Source organism: Rhodnius prolixus, unplaced genomic scaffold (assembly GCF_049639745.1).
Source record: "Rhodnius prolixus isolate KJV_2025 unplaced genomic scaffold, Rpr scaffold_6, whole genome shotgun sequence".
In the NCBI taxonomy this organism is placed as follows: Eukaryota; Metazoa; Arthropoda; class Insecta; order Hemiptera; family Reduviidae; genus Rhodnius; species Rhodnius prolixus.
This window is the reverse complement of record NW_027411634.1, coordinates 42,946,472-42,972,200: the sequence shown is the minus strand read 5'-3', so window position 1 is coordinate 42,972,200 and position 25,729 is coordinate 42,946,472. Positions and strand designations below refer to the sequence as shown.

The window sequence follows — 25,729 nt, the reverse complement described above, 5'->3', positions numbered from 1 at the left end:
AGGTTAAGCTATCCAAATGTATTTGAAAATTCCGAAAGGATAAACCGAAGCTCCTTCAAATATTGTGTAATTTTCCACGCACCATCAAAGGGTTCCATTTGATCACTCGGCCATAACTTATGCAATCACTGAGGTTTAAAACTTGGTCTCAAGATTTCTTTTATTTTAATATAGTCCTTGGAAAGCTGTATCTTTAAAAAAAAAAAACTATTTTCTGCTGAGCATATCTATATTATTAAAGTCAACTAACTTCATTTTTTCAAATTTTAAGTTTTATTGAAGTACCTGTTAGGTCATACCCTAGGCAGGATTAGAAGGCGCACAAAGAGCCCAACAAGGTCCTATAAAGGACTGGACATACTAACTGTTCAGAGAGAGAAAAAACAAGGAAAACTTAACTTTTCCTTAACTTTAACTTGACTGGGAGAATTCTCAGTAATTAAAGATCACGCCTCTGTAAGAAACACCTTCACAATAAGGGTCTTATTGAGGATCTACTTTGTGGGGAATGTAGTAAGAAGTTTGAAACTCTCCGTTATCTACTTTGCGAATTCAGCATTCCATTCAAAGAAGGGTCCTTAAAATAGTTAATGAACATTAACATTAAATTAAGATATATCTTGTGGCACAATAGATTAATTATTGGTAAAAATGCCTCTATCCTTTGTTGTTTCTTTGTTCCCAGAACCGACACAGTTTTAAATATAAAGTATCTTTAAGAGTAATAATGTATATCTGAAGTATATATTTTCCTTATTTTTCTGTCTAGGAAGAATGGGATACTGGAGAAAGGGTTTTGAGCTAGATCTATATAAATATGCAAGCAAAATAGTACCTGCATTTGATAGCTGGCTGGTCGACAATCTAACATACTATTGTTATTGTTATAAGCACTGTCGTATAACTTCAACAAGTCTAGAAGAGATGGGGACTGAAGTAACGTCTCTTCTTCTAATTGTGACAATTCTCTCTGTAAAATATTATTATTTTTGGGTGTTAAGTTTTATTTTCAAAAAAAAAACAGAAACGTTCAACAGAATATCACTTTACTGACAACAAAAGCTCACATCATTTGATAATTAACAAACGTGGCTTTCTGACATTTTTTTTTGTGAGCCAATAGATAGTTTTGCATTCGTTAATACATAATGCACTCCTTTCAGTATGGTTATAATAAGCTTTGTGCGATGGGACTCCTAAAATGGGCATTGCTAGTAAATCCCTTAGGGAGAAAATTCTCGTCGAGGGATGCACAGGAGATCCTGCGTTCAAATGTACCTGGCTGCATTTGGATCTTTATTTCTATGAGCCTCTTTCTGCTCAATGTGGTGCACGATCCGGAGACTGCTTAAAATTTTTAGAGCGCTAATAACGTCTATGTTAGCGCATCTTAACCAGTTAAGATATACACGCGTGTTTGACGTGTATACACGTAGAATTAAAATAAACTAAATTCCGCGCTTAACTGGTTAAATAATAACAAAAAATAAACCTTTATAGGCTCCAAAGTTAAACTTTAAAAAATAAATTAAAATGAATGATTCAATCGCAATAATAATCATTCTACTTGAAGCTAAAAAAAAGAGGTTTGGAATTACACTCATTAATATATGGCTGTTTCCAAGATCATTAATGGCCGATAACAAACTTTATTAATATTGAAAATTTATTTTTTTACAATTAATTTAAGAAGCGTCAACATCTACATTTATATTCATTGGAACTTTCAATTCAATTCTGATCTCCACTGAGAGTTCACTCGTTAGTTAGTAACACTGCCAGTTAGACGATAAGAATATGACGATTTAAGTACCAAATGTTGTTAAGATTGAGTTCAAAGAACGTTCTTCAATGAACTTAATTATTCAATTGAGTTTTTTGCGCAACTGGCCTCCCTGATTTTCTCTTGCTATTCACATTACCCTCTAAATGTTATCTAGCCACATCTAGAGTTTGTATTACATTAATGAAAATTAGTCATGTTTCGAAAATTCAGTGTTCGGAAAACATTATCGGTTAAAACCTGGTGAACTGTACTAAACGGGAGACGGTCAGATCAGGAGGCAGCATGACGATTCACAGCGTTCCTCTTTCAAGAAAATATGCCCTTTCCTTCTATGAATACAACAACAATAAAAATGAATATCTAACCTGGTTAGTGTTGACTTGTACGGTATGGACAAGTTGTCTGTTAGCTGGATGTAGCTGGGATGTGGGCGGTTCAGAAAGTCTGTTCTTGCGTGGCCTTCCCTGTGGTCTTTTCACTGGAGGCTGCTGAGGCGTAGGAATTCTTAATCCAGATGAGTCCATTCCGTTCTGATAGATGTCCAAACTTCTCTGTGCACTCTGGCGCACTTCAGCTCGTTCTCTTCGTTTTCGATCTCTTTCTTCTTTGTTCTCTTTGATGATTTGGTCGACAACAGCTTCATTGCCGCTCTGTCTGGCTTGCACCAAGGCCTCCAATAGATTATGCTAAGGAAAATTATAATAAAACTAGCCAATAACTTTTAGATTAATCCATCAGAATAGGTTTAGTGTTTTAAGTTTACAGCTAACATAAGTATCTACGTTTACTTCGGAAATGTAATAAATTTTAATGAAGGAAAAAATTAAGACTAAGATTCTAAATAAATGTCCAAACTTTAACCGTAGTTAGAAATTCTATAAAATATAAAAAAACATTTAAAACTTTGGAATATGAACATTGATGAAATAGAAGAAACTTAGTTATTCTCAGTTGTTCAAACTGTTCGACTGTCTACCACAAAACATTTATCTCAGCGGAAAGAAATGGAACTGTGGGCTTGACTTAGACGACTTAGCAATTCTCAATTAATGAAAACTCGACCTTGAAAACTAGGTGCTTTCTTGTTAAACGTTTACGATCTAAACTATAAATTAAAAAAAAAAATTGATTCGCCTTAACAAAGCCATAATAACCAATAGGTATAGAGGATTTAGGGACATCAACTCAGGATGCTTGCAAAACCAACACACGAAAATCTGATCAAACCGTGTGGTACGAAATTTTACGATCTATCATATTACTCTACAATTATATAAACACGACATTAAACTCTCATTTAAAACAAACCGCTAGTAAAAGACACACATTTATGTGTATTAAGCAGGCACATCAACATGTACGTCCGGACTAGCCCATTGGATCCTCTCATCAAACGTTTAAAACACTAAAAATTACACTTTATTATTATTATTATTTTAGAGGAAAGACTACACCAATTTACTCTCTCTAAGCCGCACTTAATCGAATTTTCTTGGATAATGTTTTGTTTAAAAAGTCCAAACCTTCCGAAATTGAGTTTCACCGGAAATCGATAACCACAAGTCTCAAGAGAATGTAACAATAATGGTGAAAAACATTTTTCCTAGGGTAAAATGAAAATGTTATTATTACATCTTGTCTATAATTATAGAAGATTTTACTTATCCTACACCCTGTACCAGCGTCTTTGAAATCATTGAAAAACAAAGGAAAGTTTAAAAAAAAACAACTAATTTTTAACTTATTTAAATGCACAAAAAATTGTAGAGCCAACGAAGAGGTCGGTAACTGAGGTGGTCAGAGAAGAAAAAATGAAATAAACTTAACAAATAAATTTTTGTTGAAAGAATGGTAACAATTTAAATTAACTGCGGATTTTTTGAAGCATCATTTTTTCATAAATATCTTTTACCATTTTTTACATTTAATATTAATCCAAGTTTACGTAACAAAAGTATTAGCATTTGTTTTTCACACTTTTCCTATCCAACTTTTCAGGATTGCAATGAGGATGGAATAAAAAAGAAACGAAATAGAGATGTACGAAAACAGACTACGGAGTTGAATCGACTTAATAGTACCAATGCTCTAAGATTGAAGTATCGGAGCAAGCAAGAATCAGATGAATTACTCTAGTTTCTACTGTGTGTCTGTACACCACGGCAGAGAGTTGTGAATAAAACTGTATGTAGCCCCCGATATGGTAACAAGCGATAAGGACCAATGTCAACTGTATAATTTTTTTTTTTTTTTATATCCATCGGTTTATTAGTAGCTATTACTACTAATGCACAGTGAGCTTATCATCTGTATAAGCACAATAGAAAAAAAAAATCATAAATAGTTTTACTTATTGTTATTTTTGGCTCATACTTAAATTTAGCCATTAAACTCAGAACACTCAAGCATATCAGAAATTTTGAATAACTAATTGCACCTTCATTTAACTGAATTTCAAAGGAAGGAAAGATTAATAAAGATACAAAAAATAATTATTCTTTAAACTATTTGTACTCGTTAAAAATAAAAAGTTGTAACATTCATTTTGCCTTTTTTTTTTTTTTTTTTTTTTTTTTTTTTTTTTTTTTTTTTTTTTTTTTGTTAGAGATATGTGAATTTCAGCCTGTAATATGATTACATATTATACTCTAAGATTACCTTTAAAAAAACATACAGGAACTGCTATAAGTCAAAAATAGTATTTAAGGATGTAATCGAAATTTTTTTAAATTTTAGAATACCAAGTAAATTTATTAAGTCAAAGGTTTTTGGAACTTGATTAACTAATTTCCAAAACTTTTTATTGGTTTTGACTTGTTACACTAAAGGATAACTAATGGCAACAATGATAATTGAAATTAGTGCCAAAGAAAGTAAATGTACATATTAATAAAAATTGTGCTGAATAAAATTTATATTGAAAAAACTTACGAAATAAAAGACGACTAAATAAATGTTTTAAAATAATTTCGCTGTGCGAGTGACGTTGAAGAGTGACCATTTTGGAAATTGGGAAGTAATGGCTTACTGAGTGATCAGATATGTTGTGGTCTAATCATAGAATTACTTATTTAAAGGAATGCATGTTTAAGTTTAAATTGTTCAAGTAACATGTAGTTCATTCCATTCATGAAAGAAAATTTTTAAAAAATCGTAATAAACAGAGATGGACCATAAAAATATGATGTTTCAGCCTTCTCAATTCTTTATTTTAGCAACCAAAACCGATTTCCAAAAAAAAAAACTTTAATAACAAATTATAAAGTCTAAACTACTCTTTTAAATACTTTCAATGAAAAGAAAAATATGTTTGAATTCAATAATAAATTCGTATCATCAGAATATGCCCTCTAAAAGATAATAGAATCTAAACATCTGAGAATTAATACTCCAACATTAACAGAGTCTCAAAAATAAATAAATAAATAATCTGAACACAAAGTTAAATCAACATAGTAAATAAACATGTAATGAAAATTGTTTATACGAAATGAACGTTTATATCAGTTCAGTGTACCTTCAGGTTGCCGGGTAGCCCGAGCTTCTTGGCCATTGTCTGCATCTGACGATAATTAGATTTTGCCTTCATGTTTCCAGAAATTTGGATAAAATTTTTAAGTATTGTTTTTGTAGTAACATAGAAACTAATTTAAAACTAAAATCTATATTTCTGCAATCAATTTAAGTTTTCTACAGAATACGAAATTGTTATAATTGATAATGGTTGGACGGTAACACTAAAATTTTTTAAGTCCGAATGTCACGTGATAACACAATGTAAAGAGGGGAGGAGGTATCAACTCTGCTTGCCACGCCTTCTCCAGGCGCAACTTGGCGTAATGAGATTTTTGCAACTAGCATCTGCATCCAGATTAAGTTGTAGTCAGGAAGTCAGAAACTTCTTTTACTATTGTTTTGCTTAAAATACAGGCTACAGCATTCTTTAAGAAGGAACAAAGGATATCACTTATAGTGTTTTTTTAAGTTTATTGATAACTTGGTTCAAGGAATTAGTTTTCATCTCACTACCGCAGAACATTTGGTAGTCACTTCGCAGAATCATCGCTGAATACTCTAAAAGAAAGCTTTGTTTAACTTATGACTGGTTGGGATTGGAAATAACATGAATGTGTTTAGAAATTTTCTATTTTTGAAGGTAACCTTACAATTTCTTATATTTACTTAATGATTAACTAGGATTTTTAAAAATTTGAAGACTAATTACAAAAAAATACTCAGTAAATTTTTTGGTTCAAATGTTTTACTTTTCAATACAATACCTAACAATAAATTTAAACATTAAGGTACATCCAGTATTTCTTCAAGTTTTGATTACATTCACCATAATTTGATGTCTTACTGTACCATGTTGATTGGTCGCTTCGCAGGTATATAAACCCTGATCACTAATTCGAGCCTCAACGATTTGCATCCAGGATGTGACCATCATATGCTCAGGACCTCCTCTCAGTAGAATGGCCGTTACTTGATCATCACCTGTTTAATATATGCATTTTTTGATACACATAAAAGGTAAATATAAACATATTATATATATAAAAAAAAGTTTATCTTGTATTTTAGACTTGCAGATTTAAGAAGGGTGTTTTGATAAGAACAAATTACGCTTGGCCTCAAATACCTATTAGGCTCGCTGTAGATTTTATTCGTCGTAACATGCATGTATCCGTTTTCTGACTTTCACCCAATATCAGAGGTTGATAAAATTAGTTTTGTGTCATCTTACACTGCGGACCTGACCACATTTTTAGTCTATTTGGCTCTCTTATGTTTCAGTGTTTGCATAAATATGTTAGTTGATTACTGGGTAAATTTGAATGTTTAGGCGTAATGATGAGATAAAGCTTGTTTTTGATGTGCCTTCATTGAGTGTGTTTGTTTACTTAGGCTTGAATATACATATGTAGCGATCTCATTAGTGCATGTGTGTAGATTTAGGCTTCCTACAATTTCTCGTCGTCTACATATGGGTCACACAAAGAGACAATTTTCCAAAATAATTTTACAGAGCCAAGAGACCCCCAAACGTTACTTTGAAAATTCTGCATCTGAAATTTAGGTACGTATTGGGAATACATCGACTAGAAGTTTGGGAAAGAAGAAGAAGTATGAAACTGATTGATGATAATAACTATTAACCGACAAACATTTGCAGTCGCAACACGAATAATCGTTATTTATGTTATTTAGAACAAAGAATTTATTGTTTTTGGCTGCAGTGGAGCAGTAGTTTACATTTCAGAATTCTAACCAAATTAAATATTGTTTTGTCTACTTGAGAGAACTACAGAGCACACCCGTTCTCGATTTTATGAGTATCAGAACAGCGTTCAGTTAGCTTTAGGTTTCAGGTACATTTTATGCTTTTTTTTGTAATTTTATTACAAAAAGCAACAGAGCATGGAAATTAATGTTCACCATGTCGACACGCCATCCATGTATGTACATATGTCCTTATGATAACGTTTTTGCCCAGAGTTGCCCTTTTTTGTGTGTTTACAAAAGAAGACATTCTATTTCTTTGTTTTATTAATTAGACTAAAACTCTGTTTTATCAATTAATATAGTCGTACTTTTGTTTTCTAGAAGGAATGACAAGTTTGCTTCCTCAAATTAAAATTTCGTTAATACAAACTTATATTCTGACCAACGCGCGCGTACAAATGTTCACAAGGTGATAAGTTCCCGATTTGGCAATGCAAGAGAATGCTTTTTAGATTAAAAATGCATTTATTTTCTATGTAGTCCCCTTTCAGTACATTCCGTATCTCCAGTGATTAGATTCCATATTCCATTCCTAGAGTGTGCAAAATACGCATCTACGGCCGTCTAGTACCATTACGAGGGTCGTTGGAAAAGTCCGTGCAAAGTCAGAGAGATAGCACTACTGGCGCGTATCGAGGTTATGTTTAGTTAGTAGCATCTCTTGGAAGAACACACACCAAGTTTCAGCCAGATCGGTCTATTTCTTTGTGTTTGGCATTCGTTTGAATCGAGGAAGTCGAGTGATTTTCAAAAAATGGACGAAAAAGAATTTCGTGTGTTGATTAAACACTACTTTATGAAAGGCAAAACGCCTCAGGAGACCAAAGAGAAGCTTGATTAACATTATGGTGACTCTGCACCTTCGATTAGAACAGTTTATAAGTGGTTTCAAAATTTTCGGAGTGGCCATATGGGCACAAGTGACGCTGAACGTTCTGGACGCCCTGTTGAGGTTACTACTCCAGAAATCATTGATAAAATCCATGATATGGTGATGGATGACAGAAGAGTGAAGGTGCGTGAGATTGCTAGTGCTGTGGGCATCTCGAATGAACGGGTATATAATATTTTGCATCAACATTTGGACATGACAAAGCTATCCGCAAGATGGGTGCCGCGATTGCTCACGCTTGACCAAAAACGAAATCGTGTGAAGTGTTGCAAGGACGGTTTGCAGCTGTTCCAGAAGAATCCGCAGGACTTTAAGCGTCGTTTCGTCACTGTGGATGAAACATGGATACATCACTACACTCCTGAGACCAAAGAACAATCTAAACAATGGTTACCAAGGGGGAATCTGCGCCAAAAAAGGCGAAGAACGTTCCTTCGGCCGGAAAGATTATGGCGACTGTCTTTTGGGATTCGCAAGGAATAATCCTCATCGACTATCTGGAAAAGGGTAAAACTATTACAGGTGCATATTATTCATCGTTATTGGACCGTTTGGAGCTGCAAGAAAAACGCCCACGATTGGCCCACAAAAAAGTCCTTTTCCATCACGACAACGCACCAGCTCACACCTCAGCAGTTGTGGTCGCAAAATTAATGGAAATAGGGTACCAACTCGTTTCACATCCCCCCTATTCTCCAGACTTGGCTCCCTCGGACTACTATTTGTTCCCCAATATGAAGAAATGGCTGGCGGGAAAAAGATTTTATTCAAACGAGGAGGTGATTGCAGAAACGAATGGCTATTTTTCAGACTTGGACAAATCCTATTATTCGGAAGGGATCAACAAACTAGAGCAGCGTTGGACGAAGTGTATAAGCCTAAAAGGAGACTATGTTGAAAAATAAAAAAGGTTTACCCCAAAAAATTAAGTAGTTTTTATTTGTGCACGGACTTTTCAAACGACCCTCGTACTTCATTTAACTCGAAAACTATTTTAAATGATGAATTTTCTTGAGATTTGGGTATAGTGAAAGTTGGAGGTTAGAATCAAATTTAAATGAATGTCCGCCAACAATGGTCAACTCAAAAACGAAATTTTGGACGGAGCGACATTCCAGTTTATTGATATCATTGAAATACATTCGCGAACATATGAAATACTTCTATTTAAATAAATAAATAAAATATCCCTTTAAAGAAAATTGTATATCAGGTGAAGTGGAGGATTGAGGTACCTTATTGTGGTAATGGAATAGTACGTACAGAAATGAAAAAATAATATTAGCATTGCGAGCTTACGATATCTCACTACGTCATTGTTCCACTACATGCCCCGCACTGTCTGGTTTTATAGAAAATGACGAAAATAATTAATGGATTTCGACCATAATCTGTCATTTAAAGTGGTGGTTTCGAAACGATGTATCAATCAGGGTTTCTTTTTTGAAATAAATATTTTATTCACCCGCACCCATAATTAAAACAGCTTATATTGAACTCGGTTGCAACACTTCATCTTTTTGAATGAACAAGAAATTATAAATGTGTGATCTATATTTAGGGAATTCTGACGCTTTACTTACTGGGTAATATTTTACTGGTGCCGTCCTTGCCATTAAAGTACCAGGTTACTGAGGGTATTGGTGCACCTTTTATTTCACAGTCTACAGCCAAGGGTTGACCAAGTAGTACTTCTACATCTTCCCCACCTGACACAATATGAGGCGCTGGAAGTAAACATGTAATCATTAATACAATTAGAGGCTTAAATAATTAGTATAAGCACAATTTCACCATGATCTGGGAAGCTAGATAATAGACTTCGTTAACTTTTCGTTTCCTTACTGATAGAGATACGGAGAACACTATATCTCATGCGCGTGCCCCCAGACTGAACGCTTAAAAACACTTTTACACTCTTTTATCCCTCGTAAGAGGGCGTATGTATTGTCAGTCTTACAAATTTTTTATTTCAATAATTTAAGCGGAAATACTAACATAGTATGAATTATGATTTTTACAAATTAATCGTGAGTTGATCTATCTCTCTGTGACAAAAGGGCTAATTAAGTTCGTTTTACTGTTTAGGTTTGGTTAAGCAATTTTTAGGATTTGTTTAAAGTGGACATCTTAAATAATTTGAGATATTGTATTTAAGGGATCTATTAATTAATACATTTTCTTTTATTTATTTATTATTATTTTATTAAGTGACATCACTTCCGTCATTTGAATAAATTTATTGTACGTATTTTATGGACTATAAGAACTTTAATCATTTCTGTGAGCGACTCTTTTAAGTTTTCTTAAACATTGCTGGACTTGAAAAGTGAAACCATGGCTACACGTAAGTGGTCAGGCATAAATGTAAATCAATAAGTTTGTATTGCTGGAGATAATACCTGAGTCACAGTGGCCCCACTTGAGCAGAGAAGGTTTGTGCGGCTGTTCCTCCATCTGGCAGATAGAGAGGTAGGTAGTGTTGTCGCTGGCACACACCGCTCTCAGATCTCGTCTGCACCTACACACCCCTGCCGCAGTCTCCTCTTCCTAACAAACATTATTAACTCTTTTATTGCCAGTGATCTCTAAACTTACTTCCACTTCCACATTGTTTAGTAGAGCAACCTGATGAAAATGTTGCCCAATGCGAATTTTCTACTTACCCCTTTAGTTTTAATAATTTTCTTTTTAGGAAAACGACAGAACATTAACGGCAATGGTGCAATTTTTTATTTTACGAAATTTGGACTGCTGCTTTATTACTCGTAAATAGGTAAATAGGAGTTCATAATAGCACAAAGTATTCGAAAATGATTAATTTTCGATTCACATTTTCCTACATATGGACATCAGGCTGAGCTTTAGGCACATCTGGGTATCTTTACCCAAATTGTGAACATCAGCTATTTCTGCAGTCTCTCGGATGGTGTGAGTGTTACGGGTGTCAGCAATGAGTACGTTTTATTAGGGTATGGATCGCAGGGATCCCTAAAGTGCCTAATTTACTTCCCCATAAAGAACCGCAAAACCCTCTTATAGCAAATTCGGGCCCAGTAGATAACATCATAGTCAGTGCATTCAAATACTTGGGTTCACAGTAAAAGAAATCAAGTAACAATAGGAAATCGACCAAGTTTGACTTCGTCAGTTGTATTTTATATTATGGGTATGCCATGTGTGCAGGTCTGTTCTCAAAGAAACTCAACATACACTTCTTTTGAAGTGGCCGGATAGCTTGAATTAGATTCATCATAAATGCAGTGTATTCTTGCAAGTCTGGTTTATATCATCCTAACGTACCGCTCTTCTGTCGGACTGTAAAGGAGTTAGGTAAATTTATCGTTATCTTTTTACCAACAATAAACTTTTCTATTAATATTCTTCATTTTGAACATCTAAAGTTAACAAATTTTTTTTTACACACATTCATAATTTTAAGAAACTATGATTTTATTTTATTTTTGACCAATGTACTACTAGAAGTTCTTGCAGTACCTTTATCAGTTCTTGCCCACTGTTCTTGCTTAAAGTGTTCCTGGAATAAACTGTTGGTTTGTAATAAACAAAGGCTTAATTCCACAATTATCATTCTAAATGCTCTAAATATAAGAATATACTCCAACAGAATTATCATATGTATCAATGATTATGATGGAAAGTTTGGTAGCTGACAAACATTAGGTTGACAGCTATATTTACGTTTCTCTGCCTCGCATCTCAAATTAGTTGTTTATCCAGCAAATTTATTTCCTAGATTAATTACTTGTGCACTCAGCACATCTGCTTTAATAATTAAGATTTTTCTTTCTTTAGGCGATAGATTGGCCAAATTGAGCTAGCAGGTGCACTTGTCGAACGGACGACCTTCGGCCAGCTGTCACAATTCTTAAACATATGTATGTAGACTGATTGCTGAACTTGACTTGTAATCAATTTGATTATAAATATCCAATCTATTTGTGGATGTCACTTGGCTGAATCCCATTAATTTTGATCTGGTTTTGTTAGACTTTGTTTATGTAATTATATAATTTTAAAAAAAAAAAAATATGTATTACCATTCACCTATATAATTTCCGCCTTCTGTCTATATCAACAGACTTACTTCCTTAAAAAAGTACGAGTTTATGAGTTTCATAACATACGATAGAAGTGATTATTTGTTAATGTTAATATTTACCGGATGTGCGAGTCGTTCTTTTGACATAAGCTTTTTTGATAAGTTTTAGCTCTTTTACAGTTTTTTTACAAATATCAATTTAGATTTAATTGAACACGCATTCTCACTAATTTTAATGCTATGTTCTCTTATTGAACTGTATATTACCGGTGTACTAATCCACATACAACCACAAACGAAAATCCCAATGAATCAATTAAATATTATTTAAGAAAAAATAAATGTTCATTTTAGGCATTGAGTTTGAGTGTGATGCATGTTTATTGTGAATATGTTGAGATTTTTTTTTCCTGAATACTCCGGAATGATTAGTAAGTAGGAAATTTAATGAAAATCGTGTGAGCCATTTTCGAGCGCATCTGAAAAAAGCGAAAAGTACATTTAGTAAGACGTACTTTCATTTATAATTTTTTTAGAACTCGTCATTTCAAACTTTAAAATTAATGAATTGTATTAAATTTAATTGTGTATAAGTGGAAATCATTGAGTTTTACTCGTAGTGATTAAAAGAAAATGCAATCTAGTTTATAAAGTTTGTGGAAAATTGTTGACGCCATTTAGAAGAAAAAAAGCCTCAGTATTTACTACTTACGGTTGAGAGATTTCGACTGCTATCGTTTTAACTTCCTGTGTTTTTCTTAGTGTTTAAACTAGGGTAATATTCATGTACTCCATTCTAAATACCACTTCATTGAATTTAGTGAACTTTGATATCAGAAAATTGATAGATAGCATCACTTCCGCTTACTTAGCAAGTGAAAGTAAAAATTCAACGATTATTGTAAAAAATGAAATTCGTGATTCCGTTTTTCTTATACTAGTGTGAATTATTAAATATTTACCTGTTCGCAGAAGTATCCTCTCTCGCAAGGTACAGCTGGAGAACATGTCTCAGATTCTGCAGCTGGACATATTCCATCAGGGCAACACCCACATGGATCGTTCACTCTGCTGGTCGACGGGCAGGCTTCAGCTGTTGGCGGGCAAAATACGTTATCGCATAATTTGCAGAATTCAATTGGTAGCACTGGCGGAGTTTGTAGAACTAAGGCTACAGTTGTAGAGATAAAGACCAGCATTGCTGGTGGTAAGAATATTGTGCTGAACATAATGTACTCTCACAGTCTGAAAAGGCCTGCTGCACTACTAAACTGAGGATCTCCACTCGTTCACCTAAATATCTGTTTATATATAAACCTTGATGGACATCATTCGATCCCCTCCACTGCTATATTCAATCTCTAATTACAAACACCACTTTGGTGACCTCCGTCAGCATAATTTCTCCTAATACACTTGGACCTTCCTAATTAGTAGTTAATCATTTTTCTAGGAAATCGTTTTATTTTTTTTACCATTACAATTTCACCGACAAATGTTTTGGAAATCAATTTATTTTGCATTTAATTTAAAGTTTACAATTAGCAATAACTCAATTAACTATTTTTAAGAATTATTTTGGTTTAAAATCACACAGAATTTTTATTGAAGTTAATTATTTGAAGGTAAATGCGCAGATCTTTTGAGGATGTTTATACAACGCCTTCCCAAGCACGCTATAATTCTTTACTAACTACAGTTGTACCTTTTCCATCACTATTGCCTCTTCCAATTTTTAACATTTCTTTCTACAGTAGAACCTGATTCCGTCCTTGTTTGAACATTGTGTAGCTTCCTATTTTCTTATTTCGTCACGCCATCTCTTCAGCGGTCTGCGTTTCTTTCTGTAAATACTTGAGAGACATCTGTACTCAGTTTTGATTCAGGTGATATCTTTCCTAACTAGGCGACCAGAAGTTTCCCACTTCAACTTTTTAATCACCCTGCTTCGGCGTTCCTGATTGAAGTTTTGTTTTTTTACAGATGCGAATTATTTATCTTACAATCTGACATTTTTTCTATAGGGAGTACTGAAGGATCTAGGCTTAACCTTAAAATTGGAAAATATACTTCCAGTAAGTACCAGGCACATAATTCACCTAATTCCTCCGTAAGAATAATGGCAGACGTGCTGCACCATCTAGTTGGATAGCTTTCACTGTTGACAGGAAGTTGGGCAATTAAACTGTTCCTGTAACAGAAAGAGGAAGACGTGTGAGTGTTTATACGAATTATAAAAATAGTGCAGTGGCGCCACTAAATAAAACATTATGAAAAAATTAGAAATGATAAGTAGTACATGCCATATGATTTAATAAAAAATGTTTAAGACAAGTTATTTTTCTCATTTGTTTATTATTAATAATAATGACTAGTTGCATGGTAGATGGTAAAGAAAGGGCAGAAATATTTCTTACAAAATAATTCTCATCGAGTTTATTTTTTAAAGAAAAGCATTCTGCTACTTAAATTTTCATTTTATTGTTTCATAAATTGTGAGTATTAGTTCATTACTTCTGTTTTGAGATAGTTTGGTGCCAGCATTTAGTAGTTTAAAATGGCCAAAACAGTGAATCGCTGGTGAAATTGTAGAATCAGCTGATCTGAATTCATAAAAAGTGAAAATTTTGGATTAAATATTGCTGCTCATTAAGAGAAAATCTCTTTCCTTATGTTAATATTGGCTAACAGTGTATCCAACACATCGAGTATTTGTCGATGTTAATAGTATGAAGAAGTCTATAAACACTAAGGTTGCAAAGCCTCCAGTTAGACTAGCCACTAGATCAGGGATGGCGAACCTTTTTGAGGCGTGGGTCAAATTTTGTTCATTTTTTTTTTAGTCTCTAATGCCCATTTGCACAAGAGTTAAGTTTAAAAATTTTAAACTTAATATTTTCAAAACTAAACATCTTTAAAATTCAGTCGCTAAACGGGTAAAACGGGACGAAACAAGTCCTATGGAAGTCTCTTTTTACAAACATAACTGAGCAAAACCTTACAAAAGTGTGTTTTATCTGAAGAAAAATCTAAATATGGTTATTCGCTTTGGGTTGTCGATTTTCTTAACAAACAAAATATGAGTAAAATTATACATTTTATTTGATATTTTGTAAACACTTTTGCTTTATTTCAAATACTACAAAAGCATTTGTCGTCATTTGCGTTTTAGAACTGTAATGATAAAATTAAAGGTTATAGATAGCATTTAAATTGCTTTTGTGTCAATGCGTGATTGAAAAAAATACAGATAGAATATAAATTATCCACACAATTAGAAAATCTAAATCAACCCGCGAAAACAAACCAATTGTTGCCTAGCAACTGTGGGTCAGTGAAAAAGCTTGCGCGGGTCATAGGTTCGCCATCACTGCACTAGATGGATATTCTTGAAAGATATTTTATCAGATCCGTTTAATAAACAACAGATGATAGAAAATTAAGTTATTGTTTTCTACACTATTGATTCATAGAATATAGACGCGCCCAGTTACGCTTAAAAATTGAGTCATCGCCTCAGATGGTAGTGATTTGATAATTTTCTCTCCCCCCCCGTCATTCAATGAATTTCTTAGAGTAAATGTAATTTAGAGCAAATGTTGAGATGACTGTCCTATGCGACCGACATCATTAGGTGGTACGTCTGGGTAATTATCCAGATTAATGATTTTCTAATTACTAAATACTAGCTAAAGAGGAAATTAGTTTTTTATTTGGTCGTTTTCGAGAATTCGGTTACGGTGGACCAAACAAAAGTTTTTTTATTTGGTCTTTCCAGGTATGTTCCTTTTTAATGAATAATTGAAAAATTTACTGTCAAGTTAGTACGTCAATGAATTTTAAAAAACAGCAAAGGAGTTTTTGTAATTATTTTATTTCAGCCAAGTTAAAAATTGTGGTACATTTATTAACATGCATTCCTTTCATCAGTATTCTTAAAATTTCCACTTTTTTCAAAAATTACCTACCCATCGTAAAGGTAGCCGAGTGACTTTGGATGATTCTTGTGATAAACAAAAATATAATGTCTCATTAGTTCTGACTGCAATGTTATTTACAGTTGAAGAAGAGAACTTTTTACTTCAAAAAGATAGAAAGTCATACCAAGATGTCGGATGAAGGGTTGGAAGAAGAGAATGAGATCAAACAGGAAGATCCTAGAGTCAAATTTGTGGCGATTTATGTAATTAGAAGTTATCCGATTAAAGCGGAACAATGGATTAAAATGTTAGGCGTTCCGCAATATCAGGTATCTTTGTTAGCCTACTTATCTATTACTTGAAAGAAGTATTTTGATTTTGAATTAAACCTTATCTCTGAATCTATCCAAACACCAAGGTTCTACAAAAGTGATATTTTTATTTTATCTTTTTTATTTAATCTAAACTTTTACAGTACCAAACAAATATTGCTACCAAACTTCGTTTTCGCCATTGTTCTGGGTTGGCACTAAGCAAATGCTGCGCCTGTCTTGCACAAAATTTTCTTATATTTAAATCTTGATTTAAACTGAAGCGAAGTCTTTCTTGTATATGTTTCAGCTATTTCACCCACCTAATCGTTCGTTCTGTAATGTATTATGTATGTTCCTGTCTTAAGCCATCCTTCACGGTGGTCATCTTCGAGAGAAGTTTAAATTCAGCCGCCTATTCAGCTTCTCTATTGTAATAGGAAGATCAGACCCCTTGCAAACCTCACCACTTTGGATGAATTTCTATTGGAATAAACCGTATCCAGTACTAACCATTTTATTCAAATTTATTAATTTCAACAAAAGACACACTAAATGTTTACTGTGAAAAATGTATAAAGGGAACTTGGTGGTTTAATTTGATCATTGACGTAGTTAATTGCGATATGGGCACCAACATAACAAACAACATTTCACACATAGCAGCAATGGCCATGTTTGTGCAAAAACGAGAACTTTTCTTTCGCACAACTGTTGATAAATACTTGTTCATTCATTGTATTTGAATTCCAGAAAGCAATTATGGATTTTATGAATGTACCAGACCAGGATAAATTAGTTATTATGTTGACCGCTTCAGATACTTTGGCTGCTTCGCATAATTTTCCTTCAGATGCTCCGGACAAGTATTGTTTTTTTATTAAACTAGAACCAGCAGTTATTACGATGCAGAACTTAAGAGAGATTGTTTATTTTGGTGATATGGTTCCGAAAGCTATTAAAGGAGAAGCCTTCCTCTTTGAAAATGTAAGCATTTTGTGTGTTATTTGTAACTGTGAAGGCAATAGTAGGGGTTCGTGTTGTAAGGCACTATTGGATAGTCGAAAAATTTTCGTGCATTTATGCAATAAAAACTTTAAGATTTGCATTTTAAAAAAATATTTTTAAACATTCTATGAGAACTTAAAAAAATAAATTGATAAATCAATTGGATATCTGGCCGTAGTTAAAGTTGGGATGAATGGCGGAGACCAAGAAATAATTTTATTTTAAGAGAAATAGATTATTTCGACGTTTCATGACCTTCATCTTGGGACGAGTTGTGGTGTTCATTACAAGTAAAATAGATCACTCGAAATCAGAATTTTGACGCACTCTTATGTAATACGGTAAGAGAGAGAGAGAAAAAAGTAAAATGTGCGTAAATAAATTACACGAGCCCTAGTGATTTATGTTAACAGTTTGTAATAATGTTACAGGTGATTGGTCCTTTATTTTCTGTCTCTAAAGGGTTAGCAACCTATCCGGAGATAACTCAAACAGATCTAAAATTCAAAGCAATAGGATTAAGAGATCTTGGTATCCGGGTCAGAGGCGAAATTGCAGGATATAAAATCTTACCATTGCCAACGGAAGTGGATGAAATCCAAGAATTATATAAAAGATTCTCAGAAGAGTTAGTGATGCTAATTTGTTTTTGCTCACTATTTGTATGTTTGTTCCTTTATACTCAAAAGCCTTGCTTTCAAACAGCCCCAAGAATGTGAAGATCAGCTGCGATTTGATGTGTACAATGGAGAGATCTGTGGCCATCTGGCACGACATAATTCATGATATATACTTGCGAGATGGCGAGGAACTAATTGTCGATAATCCGGACTGTAAACCGGACTTTGGTAAGTTGGACACTATTGAGAATCAGGCCAAAGGGAAAAGAATATTTTTTTGTAGCATTTGAGCTGCTGAATCACCTCCTAAGTTTCGACCTCTCCTCCGTGTACACCCTGTATATATATAATTGGGAAAATCAGTAAATATTCTTTAACTTTAATAAAATGAAATTTATGATTCACTTTTCCCTTAGAAGTTTTTTCTTTATGCCCACGATCTTTCAATGCTACTCAGGGAAATTATAAATATTGAGGTTAAGAATATCTCCTAACAATTTATGCATTCGCAGAAGTGAAATTTTGGTCGAACCGTGTGAAGGAACTGGACTACCTTTACGAGCAACTAAGAAATCCTGCAATTAAAACGATCGCTGCGTTCTTGGAGAAAACTAAGAGCGTTATCTATCCTACTTTCGTCAAGTTGTTCAAGGAATGCCTTGAAGGTAAGTAGTCATCTATTTGCAATAAGCCAAAAACTTCCAACTGCGATTGCGACGCTGCTTCTTACCTGTTGCTTTACCATTTTGTAAAATATTGGGAATTTATAAGAGACAACAATTATTTACTGTTTCATCATTTCATCTTTATAATCATGAATACATTTCCGTAGATAACATCGGATCATTTCCTCTTTTATTTAAGATTTCTTAAGTTCTTATAATTTGGCACTGCTTGATAAATATAATTTAAAAATCGCTAATCACCACAGTATTTCCAAAAATAATTTCTGTTAATTTTAATAGTCACTGAAGTAGTATTTATTTGTAAACAGCTTTAAGTGAAGCACGAGAAATTGAAAAATATTTACGAGTGTTGTCAAAATATATCAGTGAAATTGAAACAATAGAGTTTGAAGAGAACGCTAAGTTGTTTAAACCATTGTTTTATCTAATATCAATGATTTGGATAAATAGTGAATATTATTCTTCACGAACTGGTAAATTGGTTAGACTATTGAAGATGTTCTGCAACTTGATCATTTCTGAGGTCAGTAACATGATTTTTTGTAATACATTGAATGGATTTAAATGATGTGATGTGTTATGGCATGATTGCACTTAGCTTGGCATTTGATTAAAGTTCTGATTTTCGGAGATTGTGGTTTTATGTCTGACTTGGGCAGCTGTTTGGATGAAACTTTAGTGAAGTTTAAACGCTATTTCCGCATTCGAATTTATGAGCCACAAAAATAACTTTGATAAAAATATAAGTAAATAAGTGTCATTAAAGTAATTAACATTATCTTGTTTTAAGTAATCTACAGAAAAGATCATTTTGTTACCACTTGCTAAATTAGCTAGTTTTCTGTTGTTAGTTTGGACATTTGAATAATTTTATTCTTCTTCTTTTTATTAAAAAATCAGGCGTACAGATGTTTGGATACTCCAATAATATTTCAAGGAGAACTTGAAGAAGCGCTACCCCAAATTACCAAAGTGATAATTAATTTGAAGAAATTCAGGTGAGCTGTTATTTGCTTGTTATTCTTCAGTATGCAATGTTTAGATACTTCTTTGTCTTCAGTTGGCAATGGAACTCTCTTCTTCTTTGTGCACACAACAGTGTTTTGTCTGTATAAGATTGATCTTTAATCCCCATCCTTTCTTGCATTCCTTTCATGAACTGTTTTCTCCCCCTTTGTACCACACATTTTCAACAATTTTAATTACCATCTCATTTTCGATTTTTCCCTGTTTCCATTTTCTTGTCTAAGCCTGTCTTCCTGTATTTTTGTTTTCTTCTCGTAGGTCCCACTTTAGTTAAGGGTGAGAGCCATAAATCAGTTAGAAGAGACACTAGAAAAACGCAGTGTAGAACACCAGACTTAAATAAAAAAATGTTTGGGGGTTATGTTAATTAAATACCACGGTGGAAGTTCTTCTGGAAGGCTGGAAGAAAAGTTACTTTTAAATGTTTAGCATTTATCTAAGATCTCTAGTTTTCGTTATCGGAACAAGTGAATGTTTACAATTTCTCAGATGAGTGTATCATTACACACTGTTATTTGTGTGTACAGGGACATTTTTCTATTGTACCAAGACAAGGAGTTGGAGAAGTTGTTTCCTCCCGATCAAACTCCACGGTTGTGGACATTTCACTATTCTATGGTCTTCACAAAGTATGACGAATATATCGAGCGTTTTATTAAAATAAAGGTATCAAACACTATTTATTATAATTTATTTTATTGAATTCTAACTCTCTCCTTCAACTGTGGTAATAAATCTAAATTTTCACAATATAGCTCTCTTTTCATTTGTTACTTTCTTCTTTTTTTAGGAAGTCATCGCAGAAGCATTGCTTTATTTAAGGCTGGAAAGACTTGAAATAGGAGGATATCCGGGCGTAAACATGCTTCACAAGGATCTAGAATTGTTAATATTTAAATTTGATATGTTATTATTGAAATGGAAAACAATTAGCTATGATCCTGGGGATATAACTGAAACTAAATTCGAAGAGGATTATGCAAAGTATGCCAGTACCAGATATTTATATGTTATTAATTTCTAATTAATGCATTAATTCAGGAATTTTTCATCTACGTATGCGAAACCTAACATCAAATTCATACAATTAACTTCCTTACTGTTCTTAAACTCCCTTTTCCATTCTTTTCAAACGACTAGAACTAAACGTTTTATGACGTACTATGACGTCAGTTTGGCTTTGGTACCTACTAAATACTCTACAATTGAATTTTTCATTGGCAATGTGAAGACCTTAGGAATTTGCCGAACAACACCATGATTGATGGTCGTTTCGCTTAAATATCCAAAGCAGGTTGATTGAAGCATGGCCTGCAGTTAACACTTAATAGGAATTTGATATTAGATTTTTACTTCAACCGCATTCATTTGTGATGTAATTAAAAATCAAATGACAGCACTAACTAGATTTGAGGCGCCACGGTAGCCGAACGGTTAGAGGCGAGACCTGTAAAGCTGTTATGTATTGTGGTACTGGGTTCGATTCCCTTGGATTTTATTTAATGGTTAATAAAAGAAATTTACAGTAAAGTATGTTTTCTAGTCGCCTCCGTTCACGACACCTAATTGGTAGTTGGACGTAAAGCCCGCCTGAAAAAATAGGCGATTACTTTACTAACTAGATTTGATTCCTACAATATCATACAGGTTGAGGCCTCATATTTCACTCAAATGAGGAAAGCCTAATCTCTACCCCAAAACTGCCTTAAGAAGGATTTTCCTGGAGAAAAGTTCTGAACATACCCAGTTTTAAAAAAAAACATTGTTCCTATTTTTAAGAAAAGTCGAAAACTTGAACCATCACTTCAATAAAGTGACTTTTCTGGTTGGTTCAGTTGGTCCCATAGATGAAAATATGAAATTTGTGCAATTTCATGTATTTGATTTCTTGATCGTACACTGTGTGTAAATACTTCTTTTCCTTATTCAAGTCTTTCAAACGGGTATTATATTTAGAAAACACTAAATAGAAAATTTGCAAGATCACTTCTTTTACTTTGAACTAAAAATATAAAAAACCGAAGGTAGCAAATTGACCTCTCTCGTAGAACAAATTTGATTCCGAAGTGTTTTAAGTAATTACTTGTACATTTATTGCCTCGTGACTCAAAGTGGACTTTTAAAAAATCCTCTTTTATAATTAGAGTTATGTCCGAAGTATTTTTACACTTGCAGCGTCCACAGAAAAAGAAAACAAGTAACTATTTAAAAAAAAAAAAATCTAACCACTGATTCGGCATGACATACGAAAATCGATAATCCATAATCATAGTATACTTCATTTGTAACGTTTTCTTCTCTTACAACCCTTTCAGCTGCGAAAAAGCTGCTAACGAACTCTCAATTTTCTACAGAAGTAAAAGCGTATCCACTTATAACATTCGCCTCGAGTTGCAATTGTTTCCGTTTTCCCTTTGGATTAAACTCCTGTGTACATTCTAAACAACCTGTAGATAAACAGTCTAGTAAAGAGGGAATATATATAATTGCTTATATTTTATCTTGATATCTATCTTATATTTTATTGTCGTATCATACGCACTGGTATTTTAAAGGAGCTTATATTGTTTTTCATTTTGCTGCAGGTGGAAGTTACGAATGGTTGATTTCGAAAATAGAATAGCTCGTCTTTGTAGGTATTATTTTGCTCGTTGCAGTAACTACGATCAGATGTTCAAGGTAATTATATACATTTATTGAAAATTTGGGTAGGTTCACAGTGCTGGATGTCTTTGGTTTTATGCGCCGTAGTGTGCATATTCTTGTATCCCTGAGTTAGCAAGTACTACAGCGAGACGGTGACCTAAGTGAAGACGAAATCTCTTTACTAAACTGATTATCTTGCTCTGACAGTGGATGAAAGTCCGAAAAGCGGTACAAGAAATATGGCTGCTATGACAAATAGATTCGAAGTAGTTATCGATATACATATAAAATTCTTTTACAATATAAAGCCATTGATCGTGGATGGCTTTTGTATAAAAAATTTATATGAAGCATTGTTGTTAACTATTTGTTATAAATGATGTCTAAAAGAATGTGTTGCTCTAAGTATCCTCACGAATTGTTAAAAAAGGCAGTTACGGTGAGGTGAACAATTCTTAAAAGACTTGGAACTAAAGGTTTGCTAAAAGCTACCGCATTCTTTTGCATGAATCTTGTTTCTTAGTGATTCACACTGTCAGCATCCTAGTGCCCCAGCATCAGCCCTTTCGAGCTTTTATTGAGCTCAACGAAAACATGTTATATTCCACATATCTTTCCAGGGGCGAACCGAATTTACTAATTCCTCCAGTTTTGGCTGAATAAAAATTTAGTGTGCAGAGTCAGTTTAATCAGAGGATAACATCTAACATTAACTTTTTGGAATGAAGGCCTGTTGCTTTTCTTTTAAATTCTGAGTTAACAATATGTCCATCATAAGTGTGGGAAGATAACTAGTAGAGTGGTAATCGTAGAATTAATATATTGGATAATATCGTAGCCGAAACACTTATCAATAGATAAGGTTCGAAGGTTTAGGAAAGGTCTTACCACTATTTTTGAATTGAGAGGGGCCGTACTTTCAATTACCCATCTCTGTAATCGAGCTACAATACTTCAATAGTCTGGATTAAGCTTTTAATTGACCATAGTTACTAATGATGAAGTATATTTTACCTTTTCCTTGCTTTAAATAGAACACTATGTAAGTAGTTAGTAACACAAATGCAGTTAATCTAGCCAAATAGTTTTCGCCTTTGTAAGGTAGTTATGATGATTGTGACTAGTAGTATATTTTTATTTAAGAATTATTCTATTAAAAGTAATCTCACTCACCAGGGCAAGTTTGTCCGCGGTCTCAAATTGATTCTTTTTTTGTGTATATGGCAATATGATGGTCTCCTATTCTGTACCTGATTAGTCCATCAGTCAAAAAAGTAGTCACGAATCAAGGAGGGTACAGGCATATTTCTTCAGCTGGCTGATTATTCTCTCTTTACCTATTAACTCAAAACTTAAGTCATTACTAAAGCAAGAAACTATCTTACGTTTATTTCGTTTTTGTTTTTTTTTCTTAAGGCAACTAAAAGTAGCAAGAACTACTACTTTCCTTTATTTTGCAGCCCTTAACATATACAGAATTATTTGCTGGAGTAACACAATTGTCCAGTAATCGAATAATTAGCTTGAAATCGGCTTTAGTATCAAAGTATTCCTAGCTTGTAGAAATTTCACCGCTAAGGCCAACTAATTGCTGCTAGTCATCAAATCTTATCAACAATTGAATCATAAATATTATTTTTAATTTTTGCAGATGTTCGACATGTTTAGTGAATACCTAAAAAAACCTATCGTAAAGGAAACAGTAGAGGCAGATTTTGATAAAATTATTGACGTATATCGTAAAGAAATGACACTAATGGAAGTAATATTCATTGACATTTATAAATTTATTTAAATTTTATAAAGGAATTTGTAATGTATTTAATATATGTATGTATTATTGATTTCACAGGAATTTTATTTGAAAAATTTGCACCCTTGGTCTTGTGTCAAACAGCTCAACATTCCATTTTACTGGCCACCGCTGGCCGGCAAAATCTGTTGGGCAAGAATGGTTCGGGATAGAATTTTGAAACAGTGCAGTGTTATTGAAAACTTCAAACATCCGTAAGTATACATTGCAAATTCATACGATATTCATTTGTAAATTGTTATGTACGTAACTACATTAAAGAAATAAATCATTCGAGGCAAGTATAAAATTTATGTCTTAACGTATTGTTTAAATATAAAATTTCATTCGTGTACATTAATTGAACACATCATACGATAAAATTACAAACATACTACGTCATTATTATTAAATTACTATTTAAAGTAAATTCATTTAATATGATCAGTTTTCATAGAAAATGCAATATCACATTACTAAATAATTTCTTACAGTTAATTAATCATTTAGGTCCTTGCAGAAATTCATTTTCCAAAATTCACCTTAAGTGTAAGTTCTATTATTATTGGCAAAGAAAATAATGAGAGATTCAATTTCGGAAAGTAAATATGGTTTTTTAACTATTTTGCATGGAATAGAAATATCTCTGTCTTTTCTAATAGAGAAATGCTCTATCTCTCAAATGTACATTTAAATTCTTAGATTCCGTAAGCTAAATTGATAACACTTATTTTGAGCTAGAAAGCTACATATCTAAAAATTTATTTTGTACACTTACAATTGAAGTATAGTGTACTTGACAATATTGTGACTAGATTATGGAGTCTTACTTCACCGATTTCTAAAAGAAGAGTTCAGTCCTCGTACAGAAGTTAAATTTTGAAATTCTTTCATTTCCCTGCACGAAGCAAAGAGTTTTTTTAACTTTGTTTCATGTGTGATCAATCTGCTTGCTAAAGGTAAGAAATGGAAACAAAGATTTCACCCAGATCTTTATATGTATTAAAATTCCAAGAGGAATTTCCTTAACTAATTTTTATTGTCTCTAAAAAAGCTCAATGCAGAAAATTTATTAGGTTAATCTTTAGACGTTTATGTCTTATTAACTAAGCAAATTAGCAACATTCCATTATAAAATGGTACAATTTTCTATTAAAGCTTAATTTTTGTTTTATTCCAGTAGCTTTAAATATTTTATCATCAGCATTTAGGAGAAAATTTCTGTTACTTGAGTTTAAATTCACATTTTCCCATTTAAGAGGTTTTTTTTATTTATTAATTTAATTTTGTCAATCATTTTAAAAAGATACGTAAGCCTGAGAGTTGGCGATGGAATGTTAAATTCGGAAAGAAGTATCGTCAGCAGAATTTTGAAGAAGTTGGACGCAATTGAATTTAAACATTATGCTCGCTGGAAAGCTGAAATTCCCATGATTGTGATGAAAGAACTATCTAAACCTTTTTTCAAGCTCTCCTCGAAGTTCTTTTTAAAAGCAAATATCAGGAAGAAGGTAAATAGCGTATGTTGAGTATACTTTAAAATCATTAAAAATGAAAACATAAATGGTCGTAGTTTTTGTGGGAAATATTAAATAATCATCCTCCTTCTTCTTCTTGCGATCCAGCATACATTGTGATCTATCAGGCCTCCCCTCCTTATCACTTACATCCCATTGCCAAGATGAGGTACTCA

General features: G+C 33.1%; 3 protein-coding genes across 16 annotated transcripts in view; 1 reads left to right on the top strand and 2 right to left on the bottom strand.

Annotated features, from left to right (window-relative positions):
• The window catches only part of LOC141460983 (uncharacterized), a 31,452-nt gene extending 25,675 nt beyond the window's left edge, over window positions 1–5,777 (bottom strand). For 2 of the 4 annotated variants that reach the window (XM_074141545.1, XM_074141549.1), the window contains exons 1-3: window positions 5,304–5,777; window positions 2,152–2,472; window positions 836–970 (exon numbers count right to left, since the gene is read on the bottom strand). In XM_074141545.1, the coding sequence (XP_073997646.1) occupies window positions 836–970; window positions 2,152–2,472; window positions 5,304–5,375 (528 nt within the window). In that variant the 5' untranslated portion in view covers window positions 5,376–5,777. Of the gene's footprint in view, window positions 1–835; window positions 971–2,151; window positions 2,473–3,309; window positions 3,448–4,717; window positions 5,280–5,303 lie in introns of those variants that run through there. The other 2 variants (XM_074141546.1, XM_074141547.1) reach the window with 2 other exon arrangements.
• A 137-nt stretch (window positions 5,778–5,914) lies between these two features.
• LOC141460988 (insulin-like growth factor-binding protein-related protein 1) lies at window positions 5,915–13,331 on the bottom strand. The gene is made up of 4 exons (XM_074141565.1): window positions 12,990–13,331; window positions 10,367–10,514; window positions 9,548–9,691; window positions 5,915–6,283 (listed from the first exon to the last, which is right to left on the bottom strand). Exons 1-4 carry the CDS (start codon window positions 13,254–13,256, stop codon window positions 6,108–6,110), a joined length of 735 nt encoding a protein of 244 aa, XP_073997666.1. The 5' UTR covers window positions 13,257–13,331; the 3' UTR covers window positions 5,915–6,107.
• Window positions 6,181–25,729, top strand: part of LOC141460979 (dynein beta chain, ciliary-like) — a 129,920-nt gene continuing 110,371 nt past the window's right edge. For 8 of the 11 annotated variants that reach the window (XR_012462451.1, XM_074141529.1, XM_074141527.1 and 5 more), the window contains exons 1-15: window positions 6,181–6,319; window positions 14,052–14,522; window positions 16,088–16,276; window positions 17,012–17,245; window positions 17,698–17,894; window positions 17,972–18,114; window positions 18,399–18,551; window positions 18,881–19,095; window positions 19,473–19,570; window positions 20,126–20,264; window positions 20,389–20,582; window positions 22,184–22,277; window positions 23,896–24,006; window positions 24,097–24,251; window positions 25,343–25,547. Coding sequence is in view for 10 of the 11 variants with exons in the window: in XM_074141529.1 (XP_073997630.1) it covers window positions 16,136–16,276; window positions 17,012–17,245; window positions 17,698–17,894; window positions 17,972–18,114; window positions 18,399–18,551; window positions 18,881–19,095; window positions 19,473–19,570; window positions 20,126–20,264; window positions 20,389–20,582; window positions 22,184–22,277; window positions 23,896–24,006; window positions 24,097–24,251; window positions 25,343–25,547 (2,079 nt within the window). In the remaining variant the exon portion in view is untranslated. Of the gene's footprint in view, window positions 6,320–14,051; window positions 14,523–16,087; window positions 16,277–17,011; window positions 17,246–17,697; window positions 17,895–17,971; window positions 18,115–18,398; window positions 18,552–18,880; window positions 19,096–19,472; window positions 19,571–20,125; window positions 20,265–20,388; window positions 20,583–22,183; window positions 22,278–23,895; window positions 24,007–24,096; window positions 24,252–25,342; window positions 25,548–25,729 lie in introns of those variants that run through there. The other 3 variants (XM_074141525.1, XM_074141524.1, XM_074141522.1) reach the window with 2 other exon arrangements.

Excerpts from the sequence above, each read along its gene's own strand:
- LOC141460988 (XM_074141565.1), bottom strand. The coding sequence starts at position 13,256 with ATGTTCAGCACAATATTCTTACCACCAGCAATGCTGGTCTTTATCTCT. Across the intron at positions 10,515-12,989 it reads GAGGATACTTCTGCGAACAG|GAAGAGGAGACTGCGGCAGG; the intron begins GTAAATATTTAA and ends AATGTTTGTTAG. Across the intron at positions 9,692-10,366 it reads GTGGGGCCACTGTGACTCAG|CGCCTCATATTGTGTCAGGT; the intron begins GTATTATCTCCA and ends GTTTACTTCCAG.